Raw genomic sequence first — 12,056 nt, 5'->3', positions numbered from 1 at the left:
GAACAGCAGCAATCTATAGAAAGCTGGTTCTGAGGCAAAAGAAAAGAAAAAAAAAGTGGTCGCTTTATTTTGAGGCTTGACTTTTGAAAGCAGCCTGTTCTGGGGGGGGGGGATTATGCCCTTGACTCGAAGCCAAATGGCAGAAATGGGTGAAGTGAAAGAACCCCAGGTAGACCAAGGTTCTGAGGATGAATTTGGCTCAGTGCAGGGTGACAGCACGGGAGAACAGAACCCAGAACTCAGAAAATTGCTCATAGCCCAACAGCATGAACTGAGGGTGAGGGAAATGGAGGAAAGATTGGAGAGAGAGAAAATGGCGTTTGAAAGGGAGAGGGAGAGAGAGAAAATTGCTCTGGAAAAAGAAAGGATGGCGTTTGAGTTGAGAAAATTGGAACTGATGAATCAGAACAATAATAACAATAGGGATTCTGAGGGGGGCCAATTGTCTAAAGCTGACCTGAAGAAATTCCCTGTGTACCACAAGGGAGATTGCCCTGAGGTGTTCTTTTCCCTAGTGGAAAGAGCGTTTGTGGACTTCTCAGTAAGGGAAACTGAGAAGATGACCATCATGCGATCTTTAATCAGTGGCAGCCTTGCAGAAGTCTATGCAGAGATGCCAGAGGAACTGATGAAAGATTTTGCAGAGTTTAAAAAACTGGTGTTTGCCAGACATGGGATAAATGTGGAACAGCTGAGGCAAAGATTCAGGTCAATCACCAAGAAACCAGAGCAGACTTTTACCCAAGTGGGGGCCCAGTTGGTGAGGCTGCTAGAGAAATGGCTATCTCAGGAGGGGACAGAGACCTTTCAGCAGCTCAAAGACTTGATAGCGCTGGAACAGTTCTATTCAGTCCTGCATGGGGAACTGAAATTCCAGGTGAGGGAAAGGAAACCGGAATCTGTGGCAGAAGCAGCCGAGATCGCAGATTTTATTTCCCAAATAAGAAAGCCCTTGGGTGAGGGGAAATCGATGGGGAAACCTAAAGAAACCTACAGCAAGTACTCTCAGGGACCAGGGAAAAGCCAGCAAGGGGGAGGGGCCCATGGTGAAGGGAAGCCCTCAGACATGAAACCAAGACCTCAGATTTTGGAGGGAAAACCAAAACAAGATGAGAAAGACTTAAAATATAGCAGAAAATGTTATTTCTGTCAGGGAAAGGGCCATCTAATCTCAGAGTGTGAGAAATTAAAGCAGCTAAAAGGAATTGTGCCTCAGGATTCGAGTGGAACCAAGCCAAAAGCTGTGTTCTGTGTCCAGAAAGAGCAAAGCCCCTTGTCACTGAGGGAGCCTGTTGCCATGGCTACTCAATCTGGAACAGTTACATCTGCTGATCAGGCTGAGGAAAATGGTCCTCTTGTGGAGGTCAAGCGCTGCTTGCTCGTGAGAACAGATTCTCAGTTGTTTGAAACAGCAGGGGTGGACGTAGGAATACTTGACCATCAGTATCGGGGGCTGAGGGACACTTGTTCCCAGGTGACCCTGTGCCATCCAGATATTATTCCTAGGGAATATATAATCCCAAATGAGAGCATGAAGGTGGCAGGGATTGAGGGGCAGGTGATCTCACTGCCAGTAGCGGAGGTACCTGTGAACTTTCAAGGCTGGAGGGGAGTTTGGCGGCTAGCGATTTCATCGACTCTGCCAGCAGCCGTGCTCGTGGGAAATGACCTGGCTGAACATGTGAAACGGGTGCTAGTGATTACACGCTCACAAGCCACCACGGGGACAGTTCAGGGGGGTAATGATGAGCCAGAGACGGAAGCAGAGGGGAGTTCAGAAGCTGTGGCGGAAACCTTAACCACAGACAGCCGATTTGGCCAAGAGCAAAAGGCAGACGCCACTCTCCAAAAGTGTTTTGAACAGGTGACTGACGCCCAGCTAACACCTGAAACCCCAGTGAGATTTCTAGAGAAAAAGGGGATTTTGTATAGAGAGACCCTGAGGAATATCTCAAAAGGGGGAGATGGGATCAGAAGTCAGCTAGTGGTACCTGAAAAGTATCGCCCCATGATCTTACAAAGGGGGCACTCTGACATGTTTGCTGCGCACTTAGGGGTGAACAAAACACAGCAGAGAATCACACAGAATTTTTACTGGCCTGACATAGGGAAGCAGATCAGGGAGTTCTGTAAACAATGTGATGTGTGTCAAAGGCAGGGGAATAACCGCGACAGGACCAAAGCAAAGTTGTGCCCTTTGCCTGTGATTGACACTCCGTTCAAATGCATAGGGGTGGATATTGTGGGACCTTTGCCCAAGGCCACAAAGAGGGGGAACAGGTTCATTCTCACCATTGTGGACCATGCCACGAGGTACCCTGAAGCCATACCCTTGACTAACATTGAAACTAACACAGTGGCAGATGCCTTGGTGGGGTATATGTCCAGGATGGGATTTGCCTCAGAAATAATCACAGATTTGGGCGCATCGTTCACATCGAAGCTCATGAAACGGTTATGGCAAATCTGTGGAATTAAGCACAAGGAAACCACTGCCTATCACCCTGAAAGTAATGGGTTAACTGAGAAGTTCAATGGGACTCTAATGCGCATGATTAGGGCTTACTTGGCAGAGAATCCAAACAATTCGGACCAGAAGCTGCAATCCCTTTTGTTTGCTTATCGATCAGTGCCACAAGCCAGTACCGGGTTCAGTCCATTTGAACTTTTATTTGGGAGAAGGGTGAAAGGGCCCCTTGATCTGATCAAACAAAATTGGGAGCAGATCACCCAGGATGACCCACAAGACGTTGTGACATACATAGACACCTTGATGAATGACCTAAAGAGAAACCTAGAGCTAGCAGCAGAGACCCTGCAAGCTCAAAAGGTCAGAAAGAAAGCTTGGGATGACCAGGAAGGCAGGGAGAGGCACTTTGGCCCAGGGGAGGAAGTGCTTTGGCCTAGGCCCTGCAAAGAGAACAAACTGCAGCTGGGTAGCCCAGAAATAAAATACTTGGGTCACATAGTAGGGGGAGGAGTGATAAAACCCCTCGAGGCCAAGATAGAAGCAGTTCGTGATTGGCCTAGACCCAACACCAAGAAAAAAGTCAAATCATTTCTTGGGTTGGTGGGCTACTACAGAAAGTTCATCCCGAGGTTTAGCGAGATAGCGACTCCGCTGACCGATCTGACGCGGAAGAAGGCTGATGACCGCATCCCGTGGACCAGCGACTGTGAGGAGGCGTTCTGGAGGTTGAAGGAGGCGCTCATCAACTATCCAGTGCTGCGTGCTCCAGACTTCGACCGGGAGTTCATCATCTACACCGATGCGTCTAACAGCGGGGTAGGAGCAGTTCTTTGCCAGGAGGATGAGAATGGTGACCAGCATCCAGTGTCCTACCTGAGTAGGAAACTCCAGAAAGGTGAGAGACATTTGGCAACCGTGGAAAAGGAGTGCCTGGCCATAGTCTACGCGATCCAGAAGGCCAAGCCTTACATCTGGGGAAGACATTTTATTCTGTGCACTGACCATTCACCACTGCAATGGTTAAAGACAATGAAAACCCACAATAGTAAACTTATGAGGTGGGCTTTAAATCTGCAAGACTATGACTTTGAAGTGAAGGTGGTCAGAGGGTCAGTGAACTGTGTTGCTGACGCCTTGTCAAGAAGACCTGAAGAATGAAGACGGCGAAAGAAACATGGACTATGTATATATTTTGATGACAAAAAGTCAAATGTGTCTGTTTATTAAACATGTTGGTTTGTATGAATAAAGGTAACTTGATGTATTGTTAATGGTAAATGTTTAAATGCCTAATAGAGTGTAAGTATAAGTAAGTATGGTATTGTATGTTATTATATGACTGTTTTTGTTTGTTTTGGGTCCAGGTTGTTTTTTGGTGAAAAGCACCTTAGCTTTCCCCCTACAAAACAACTTATAAAGAGGGGAGGTGTTACATACAGCACTGATGTTACCTGTCTGTCATGGGTTTGGAGGGAAAGTTCCATCCTATGGGGAGTGGAAGGCGGGACATCAGGAGGTGGGGCTGTACTGTATATATATGTGAAGCCTGTGTGGAGAAGGGAGAAGCTGGAGAAGAGCTGAGAGAAGAAGCTTGAGTGGGAGTCTTTGTGTCAGACAGGGTACTACTGTGTGTCAGTCAGTACCAACCTGATAGGTTCAGGTGTCTGTATGGTTAGCCAGAACTGATAGGTTCAGGGTCTGTGCTTCAAGTTAAGTGTTCTGTGTGAGCCAAACTGTGTGTATGTATGATTGAGACTAAGCCACGTTACTGTATCTTATTCACTTGATCATTTTATTTTCCCTGTGTGTTCTTTAAATAAACCTTATTCTTTTATTTGTTGAAAATCCATTCCTGGTCTGTGTGACTCCTTACAGGGAATGGTTGGTGGCAGCTTAGTGAAACTGTGGCATAGCCCAGTAGGTCTGGGTTTGTCACAGGGTTTTTCATAGAAGTTACAGAAACGTCACCCTCTGCTAACCCCCATGATCTCTGAAAGTTCTGGCATACTGTCTCTTCTGCCTTCCCTGGATGACCCAGATTTTGTGGCATACCAGTAGTATGTTCAACCAATTGGTGTTCCTCCAACCCCCCTGTCTCCTTGGTCCATCATGTAGGGTCACAGATGTATCACCTGCGGCCAGGATCAACCCTCTCTGCTTCGCTTCCTCTCCTCATTTTAGCAAAAGTCTAGTGACTGGAGTGGGTGTTTTATGTATTACTTGCATTACTTGTGGTGAGTTGTGACTAATTGATGAGGTGCCAGGGAAACACAGTGGCTGCATCGTCTGTCCCAAATCTGTTATATGTCCTGGGAACTCTTCAAGTAACCACAGGATGTTAGGCAAACCTTACGCAAACACCCGACCTTTTCTAGCAAGTATTATGATATCTGTACACATCGACATCTTTCTTGGATGATGTGAGCTCTTTGTTTCGCACCAGCTGGGGCTCAGGTTCTTGTGGGAAAGTCTGAGAACTCCTTGGCCTAAGCCACCCTTTGCATCTGGGTCCTGGATTTCACTGGGGATTGTACCCTATGGGGATTTTTGCTCTGAATGACTATGGTAAGGAGGTTGATGCACTTGGTATCGTACAGATGACCCCTGAAGAGCTGCCAGCACTGAGTCAAGTGAACCCAAGTGTGGAGTGTGTTTGGTTAGGTTTCATTGACATGTAGCCTGCACCATAGCATAATCTGAATGGTTTGCATTAAACTAGAAAAACAAACCTGTCTTGAAAAGCTGTCAAATCCATGCTTTCCATATTTAAAGAACCACTGCCCAAGAATTTAAGCCAGCCCTTTTTACACCTGCAAAGCCATCAGCCAAAGTTCATGTGGAAGCCATCTGAAGTTAAGTGGTTTTCTTCTGCCTCCTGCACGTCCAGGAGACCCTCCATGGCAAGGGAATTTCAAAACCAGGACACTGGCCCTGCAGCTTAACATATCTCTGCCTTTAGGCAATCCCTGGATGGAACGTCCTGCCCACCAGCCCGTTGAACAGACAGACAGTGAGGACCTAGTGATGGAAGGCACGTATCGAAATATTTTTACGCCGCTTATTGGTTAAAGGGACTGTTCTTCAAGATCTCTCAGATCTTGATGTTTCCATTGGTGCAGAATGTCTTGGACTGCCTTGCAGGACCAAGAGAAGTGATTTTTTCTCATTAAGCTGCACTGACGACCTGTTTTCTCTAAGCCCACTCCAGTGAACGGTTTTTGAATTCGAACCTTTTGTTACCTCCATCCGCCATGCCTTAGAGATAAATATCTCCATGGCCACTGGTTTTTTTTGCCATACCCCAGTTACTTCGGGAGGTGGTGAGTGCTCCAATACTGGAGGCCTTTGAGAGAAAATTCAGCACCTGTCCGTCAGATCTGCTTGGATTTGGATCCCTCCCTTGAGCAGTGGGTAGGACTGGATGGCCTTAGAGGCCCCTTCCAACTATGATTCTGTGATTCTGTGACACACACTATGGTGCCCACCAACCACCTTGACCCGATTGATTGATTGATTGATTGATTGATTGATTGATTGATTGATTGATTGATTGATTGATTGATTGATTGATTGATTGATTGATTGATTGATTGATTGATTGATTGAGGCTTTTAAAATGGATACCTGCTGTCATTATGATGTTTTAATGTTTTTGTTAGATATTCATCGTGTGATTCATGTACTGTGAGGCACAGTGGCATCATTCCCACTTCAAAAAAGGGTACCAGCCGTTCTTTTCTCCAGTAGGCAGACTACAGAGCTGGGAAAACAAAAAATATTGTTGTCTTCCACAACCCCACCATCATGGCAAAACTGGATAAGCTCAAATAGACAAAGGACGGCAGGTGATAGTTAGAGGGAAGAGCCGACGCGGGCAGATGCGTCCATTGCCATGTCAAGTTTCATTCTAGTCTGCAATAAGCATTAAGAGGATTGGCCAAAGGCCAAGTGAAAAAAGGTGGGATTTGAGGAGGTGGTTACAGGAAGAACATGGGTGGGACATGGTGGGACCAGCTGTCGTAAGATCAAATCCACGCAACGGAGTGAGCTCCCGTTGCTTGTCCCAGCTCCTGCCAACCTAGCCATTTGAAAGCATGTAAAAATGCAAGTAGATAAATAGGGACCACCTCGGTGGGAAGGTCACAGCGTTCCGTGTCTAGTCGCGCTGGCCACGTGACCATGGAAACTATCTACTGACAAACGCTGGCTCTACGGCTTGGAAACGGAGATGAGCACCGCACCCTATACGACTGGACAGATTGTCAAGGGGAACCTTTACCTTGCCTTACAGGAAGAAAGGAAGGAAGGTCAACTCAAACATGGCCATGTCGAGCATGTGAGGGTCTGGATCGTGAATTCTGGCAGCTCACCTTCAGTGCTGACTATCGGGGGGGGGTTCCTTTCCAATACAGCGAACAGTTGCCCCCAAACAAAATGGGGTAGATGGAGGTGGTGGAGGAGGTAAAGCTCTTCCCCTCTCGGGCAAAGTCTGATTCTCTCAGGGGAAAGTCTTCACATCTGCAGGCTCTACCTTGTGGACGCCCTTGAAACCCTCGCCCGATATTTATCCTTTTCTTTCTTCTGGTCCTTCCGGCTTTTGCTCGCATGGAGAGTGAAAGGGTCACTATGCTTTGCAGGTTTTTTTGTTTTTTTCATTATTATTATTTCTTTTCTACCCTGTCCTTTAAAATTAGCAATTTCATTCCCCCCCCACTTGTAGTGCTGCTCAACCCTGAAAGCAATATTCCATCCTAGAAGTAACCTTGCCTTGTCTGTAGAAGCCATTCCAGTGCTCCAGCAAAATAACTTCCTCCCACTAATTTTGCAAGTCAAAGGTCGCCCTCTTCAGAAAGCGGGGCTATCAGTTCTAATTAAAGCTTTCCCCTGGAATCCCAGAATGCATCAAAATAAGGACTGACTCCTTAAATATCTTTTAAACGATGCTAATTGTGCTGAAAGGCCTGGGTGAAAGAGAAAGGCTCTGGTATTTTCCTTGAGAGAGAGACATTTTCTTGTGGAACCGGATAGATTTTTTCGGGGGAAAAAGATCAGGATAGTCGGTCCACCTTTTACCCCTTGAGCAGCGGTGGGTAAAATGCAGCCTTTCTGATGTCTTCAGATTGCATTCCCTCTCCCCCCCACACCCCGGTCTAACCAGCCTATCTAAGGCTTATTGGAAGGTTGAATTTGTGCTTCCCCCCATCTGCTGCCTCAGAGTAACCTCTATTGCAGAGTTTTGAATTTTTGCTTAAATTCCTCTACCTGTGAGGCAAAAGTGTCAAGATTCACAGAGCAAAATCATTCCAAGTTCCTCCACCATTTTTTTCTCATGAACTGGCACTTACAATCTCAGTAACTCATTCTGAGATATTCGTCGTGGAAAGAATAAGAGCCGTTTCATTTACTTACGAATCAACAGCAAAATGACAAACACGACTGTTTTCAGAAACACTCCAGAGAGGCAAAGGAGCTCAGAGCAGAGAGGCAGAGGAGAACTATTGGTTCGTGCTGGATGGATTGACAGTCACCCCAATTCAGAAAGGTCCCTCCCTTCAGCCATACCTTCTCCAGGCAGCATGCGAGACTGTGAAAGCTCCCAAAGGGGTTGATTACTTTTGTGCATCACCCCTGGCAAGTCAGGAGGAGGCAGTCAGTCCGGATGATTGTTTTGATCTATCCCAGTGACCGACACCACTTGGCAGTGTGGCTTCGGAAGCAGTAATGGGTACAGAAAATTGATTGAAGAAATATATGTCACTTTTAGGAAATTGACTGAATAAACATGCAAATAATTCGTGACTTTTTGTGGTGGCAAATTCAGTCACTGAGTTTGGGCAGGATCGTCCCTAAAAAGGGGGATCTTGTGGAAAAAAGAAAATAGCTGTCATCCTTCCCAGGACCCCCCAAATCTGGACAAGTCTCCACAAGGAGGGAACCGAAGGAGGGTGGAGACGGGACCGAAAGTTGCCCGTTGGGAGCTGAGTGTGGTTGGTGGGTGTAAATCGCCAAGTGTGTTCATCAGAGAACAAACAAACTGGTGGCCGAGAGGGGATGAACTAGGGTACGTTGACCAGGGCTGGTTGACTAGAGTATTGAACAGGAAAAGACACTACCATGTTTTATGGCAAGATTCATTCACCTGCGGCTCTGTTGCTCATTTTTAAGTCAGTTAACAATTTTTTTTTTTTTAAAAGCCATCTCGCCCCCCACCACAGTCAAAACTCTCTTTGGTATGCAGTTAGTATTGTATGTTAAGTGCTTTGCATTATTAAAAGTCTTCTTATTTTATTCCTCTTATTTGACACTGGTGTTTGATCAGGCTTGTTAAGAAAGGTGCCCAAGTGATTTGAGGAAGGAGCCTTTGTTAGTTCAAATGGAGCCGATTCTTTTCTTCCAGCCCCTGGGTGTGCCACAAATAATTCACGTGTGCTTCTGGATGAAGGCAAGTTGTTACAATAACACAAGGTATTACTGCGGGCGAGCGCCTTCTCACGTGACTAGGTGTCCGGAGGAAACTGGGAGCTCTCCTGCTGATGGGACAAGCACATTTTGAGGTCTGATCCTTCTTCACACAGCCAAAGAGATAGACACCTCACATCTTTCCGCCTCTTCCAGTTCCCCCAGGCTCAACTGCGAAGGGTGCTTTCCGAGAACTCCAACCTCCAGGGGAGCCTGTCGAGCGTCAGGGAGCAGCAGAGGAAGCAGTTCGGGGAAGAAGAGCGTCGGCTTCGGTGCCCGAGCGGAAAGCGAAACCCTTTGGGAGTGTCCCGGGAAGGAAGCGGTCAGGCCAAGAAGAGGTAAGAAATGCCCCCGCTATGGCATGCACCCTCTTCGTCGCCAGGGCGGCCCCCGTCCACCAGCCTACCGCTGTGCCCCCTTGCAGTCGCTGGGGCTCCTGAGACCTTTCTGTGCTTTTGACGCTGGTTTCTGAGGGTGAAGATCCTGGTCTTGGAAACCAGGGTTTTTTTTTTTAGAAACCTCTCCATTGGTCACATAAAGAGTTGTGCTTCTGGACCCCTTCTTAGATATGCGCTTGGAGCAGGTGGTTCCAGCTTTTCTGGACATGTGTAAAATAAAGGCTGGCACCCCTGTTCCTACGGTACTATGATGTTCTACTCAAAAACCAGGCCTCAGTGTACCCTATATGCAGACCTGGGCAAAGTGTGGCCCGCGGGCCACATACGGCCCGCAAGCCGCTCCTGTCCGGCCCGCCCATCGCTGCTGAGTGAGCTGAAGCTCCGGCTCCAGTCACCCAGCACGGCAGTAAGCAAAACGCGCAAGATCCAACGCTGGGCTCTCGCAGTTTTTGACTGTTACTCTTGAGCCGCTGCGGAGCGTGCGGCTCAAGAGGCCGGAAGTGATCCTTGCGCAGGCGACGTGATGACGCATCATGTCGCCTGCGCAGGATAGAAGACAGTCGGAGAGGAAGGCCGCAAGGGAACGGAAGACAGGTGAGTTAGCTCAGTGTCAGGTTCCCCCCCCCCCCAGCGGTGAATGAATTATAACGCTCACATAGTTAACTCCCGAAAAAGTTTAGGGAGTTAACTATGTCAGCCTTGTAGTTCGTTCACCGCAGGGCCTTGCCCAATGGGTTTCATTTTATTTTTAAGTAAAGCTGGTTCGGCCCCCGAACACAGTTCAGATTTTTCATGTGGCCCCCTATAGAAATTAATTGCCCACCCCTGCTATAGTGGGGGTGCGGGGTGGTAGCCATCTCCAGGTGTCTGGAGGCTGCATGGCTCTCCCTCTGTGCCCCCCCAACCTCAGAGACCACCATTCCCCCCCCCCCGGGATCCCCTGAAATGCAACCAGTAGCTTACCAGAGGCAATTTCTGTTCACCTGTAGTTTGGCCCTTCGTTTGTGCAATGTGGGTGTGTTGTAATAATTTTTCCGCACCGAAGAGTTTGTGAGTCCTTCTGTTGCATGGTTTAACATCTGCCAGTGGAGTGACATGAACTGGGGAAATGGAGTGGGCTCCTCCTTCTGCCTAGCAGGGTGTTGTTGTTGTTGTTGTTGTTGTTGTTGTTGTTGTTGTTGTTGTTGTTGTTGTTGTGGGGTTTATTGGAGGAGGGAGGGAGGAAAGGGCGAGGCCTGGCGCTCGAAGAGGAGGTCCGGTGAATTTTTTTAAAAAAACAGAGCTTGCTCCTTATATATGGCCTTAAGCACTCTCAGGGAGGTTAACAGTTAATTTTGCAGGGTACACAACGTGCCTCCAGCAAGCTGGGTAACTCAGTTTGCCAACCTCAGAAGGATGGAAAGCTGAATGAACCTTGAGCCAGCTACCATGTTTCCCTGAAAATAAGACAGGGTCTTGTATTAATTTTTGCTCCAAAAATAAGCATTAGGGCTTAGTTTCAGGGGATGTTTTATTATTATTTTTCATGCACAACCATCTACATTTATTCAGTTACAGTCATGTCATCTTCTGGTTGCTGTACTAGGGTGGAGGTCAGAGTTTCACTTAACTGGGGCTTATTTTTGGTTAGGGCTTATTATGACAAGCATCCTGAAAAATCATGCTAGGGCTTCTTTTCAGGTTAGGGCTTATTTTCGAGGAAACAGGGTACCTGGGATTGAAACTGGGTTGTGAGCAGAGTTTTGTCTGTGGTACTGCCGTTTGACCGCTGCCGTTTGAATTAATGCAAGATGTAGCCCATTGTTTTTGGTAATTTGAGCAATGATTGGATGGCCAACCAAGAATTCACCACCTATGATCTACCCACAAATTCTTGCCACAGTCCTCCTAACATGGAGGCTATGGAGATAAAATGGACATGAGGTCATGATTACAGGGGTAGCCTTCCTTGATCCTTTGAGATACGGCAGGAAAAATCTAATAAAACAGTGTGTTGACTGATTTGTTTAACAAGTGAAAATGGTATAAACGGGATGAGGGAAAGCATGTTTTTGATTTCCTAACAAAAGGAAAACCCGGGTCCGTGTGTTGAAGTCTTCGGCGCTGCTTCCCAGCCTCGGAAGCTCAACATTTAACACTTCATGGACATCTCGATGGGCCGCATCCTTCTTGCTCCTAGCCTAATGTATCCTCTTAAAGAGTGAAGCAAAAAGCACTCCTTTTCTTGGGGAAGGGGAAAGGGGGTGAGTGGGAAGAAATCGGAGAAGTTTGGTGCTTCTCTGCAGAGCCTAACGTCCTCCTCGGTTAGCTTCCAGCTCGGCTCCCTGCCTCACCCCTCCACCCCTGCCCTGTGCTTTCTTTCCTCCCCCCCCTTTCTCTCCAAAACTCGTCAATGAGTTCGCGATTCATGTCAGTAGAAAAATGAAAAGAAAGGCAAAAAACGCCGGGCCGCTCTCCGAGGAACAAACAACTTGTGTTATTGGTTAAGACCGTGGCCACATTAAAAAAAAAAAACGTCAGCTGCGGAGAAACTTTTGGAAAAGGGTATCGTCGGAGGGGGACCCGCGTGGAGGGTGAGGTTAATCTCTGCCAGGGCTCAGCTACAAAAGTTGGAAGCCGGCAAAGGGCTTGGTGTCCAAAAGAAATCAATTTCTAATTTGAAACAAAATCATTTTTGACTAACAGGAGTTCAGGACCCATTACTTTTGCTGTATAGTCTGCTGACATTT

At 47.3% G+C, this 12,056-nt stretch overlaps 1 protein-coding gene across 3 annotated transcripts in view; it reads left to right on the top strand.

Moving 5' to 3' along the window:
- Window positions 1-12,056, top strand: part of KIAA1328 (KIAA1328 ortholog) — a 251,290-nt gene that overhangs the window by 192,555 nt on the left and 46,679 nt on the right. For all 3 annotated transcript variants that reach the window (XM_020796440.3, XM_020796439.3, XM_078384168.1), the window contains one exon: window positions 9,086-9,267. In XM_020796440.3, coding sequence (XP_020652099.3) covers window positions 9,086-9,267 — 182 coding nt within the window. The remainder of the gene's footprint in view (window positions 1-9,085; window positions 9,268-12,056) is intronic.

The sequence above is a fragment of the Pogona vitticeps genome, chromosome 2 (genome assembly GCF_051106095.1).
Source record: "Pogona vitticeps strain Pit_001003342236 chromosome 2, PviZW2.1, whole genome shotgun sequence".
In the NCBI taxonomy this organism is placed as follows: Eukaryota; Metazoa; Chordata; class Lepidosauria; order Squamata; family Agamidae; genus Pogona; species Pogona vitticeps.
The sequence above is the reverse complement of the archived record's forward strand: the minus strand, read 5'-3'. Positions and strand labels throughout refer to the sequence as shown.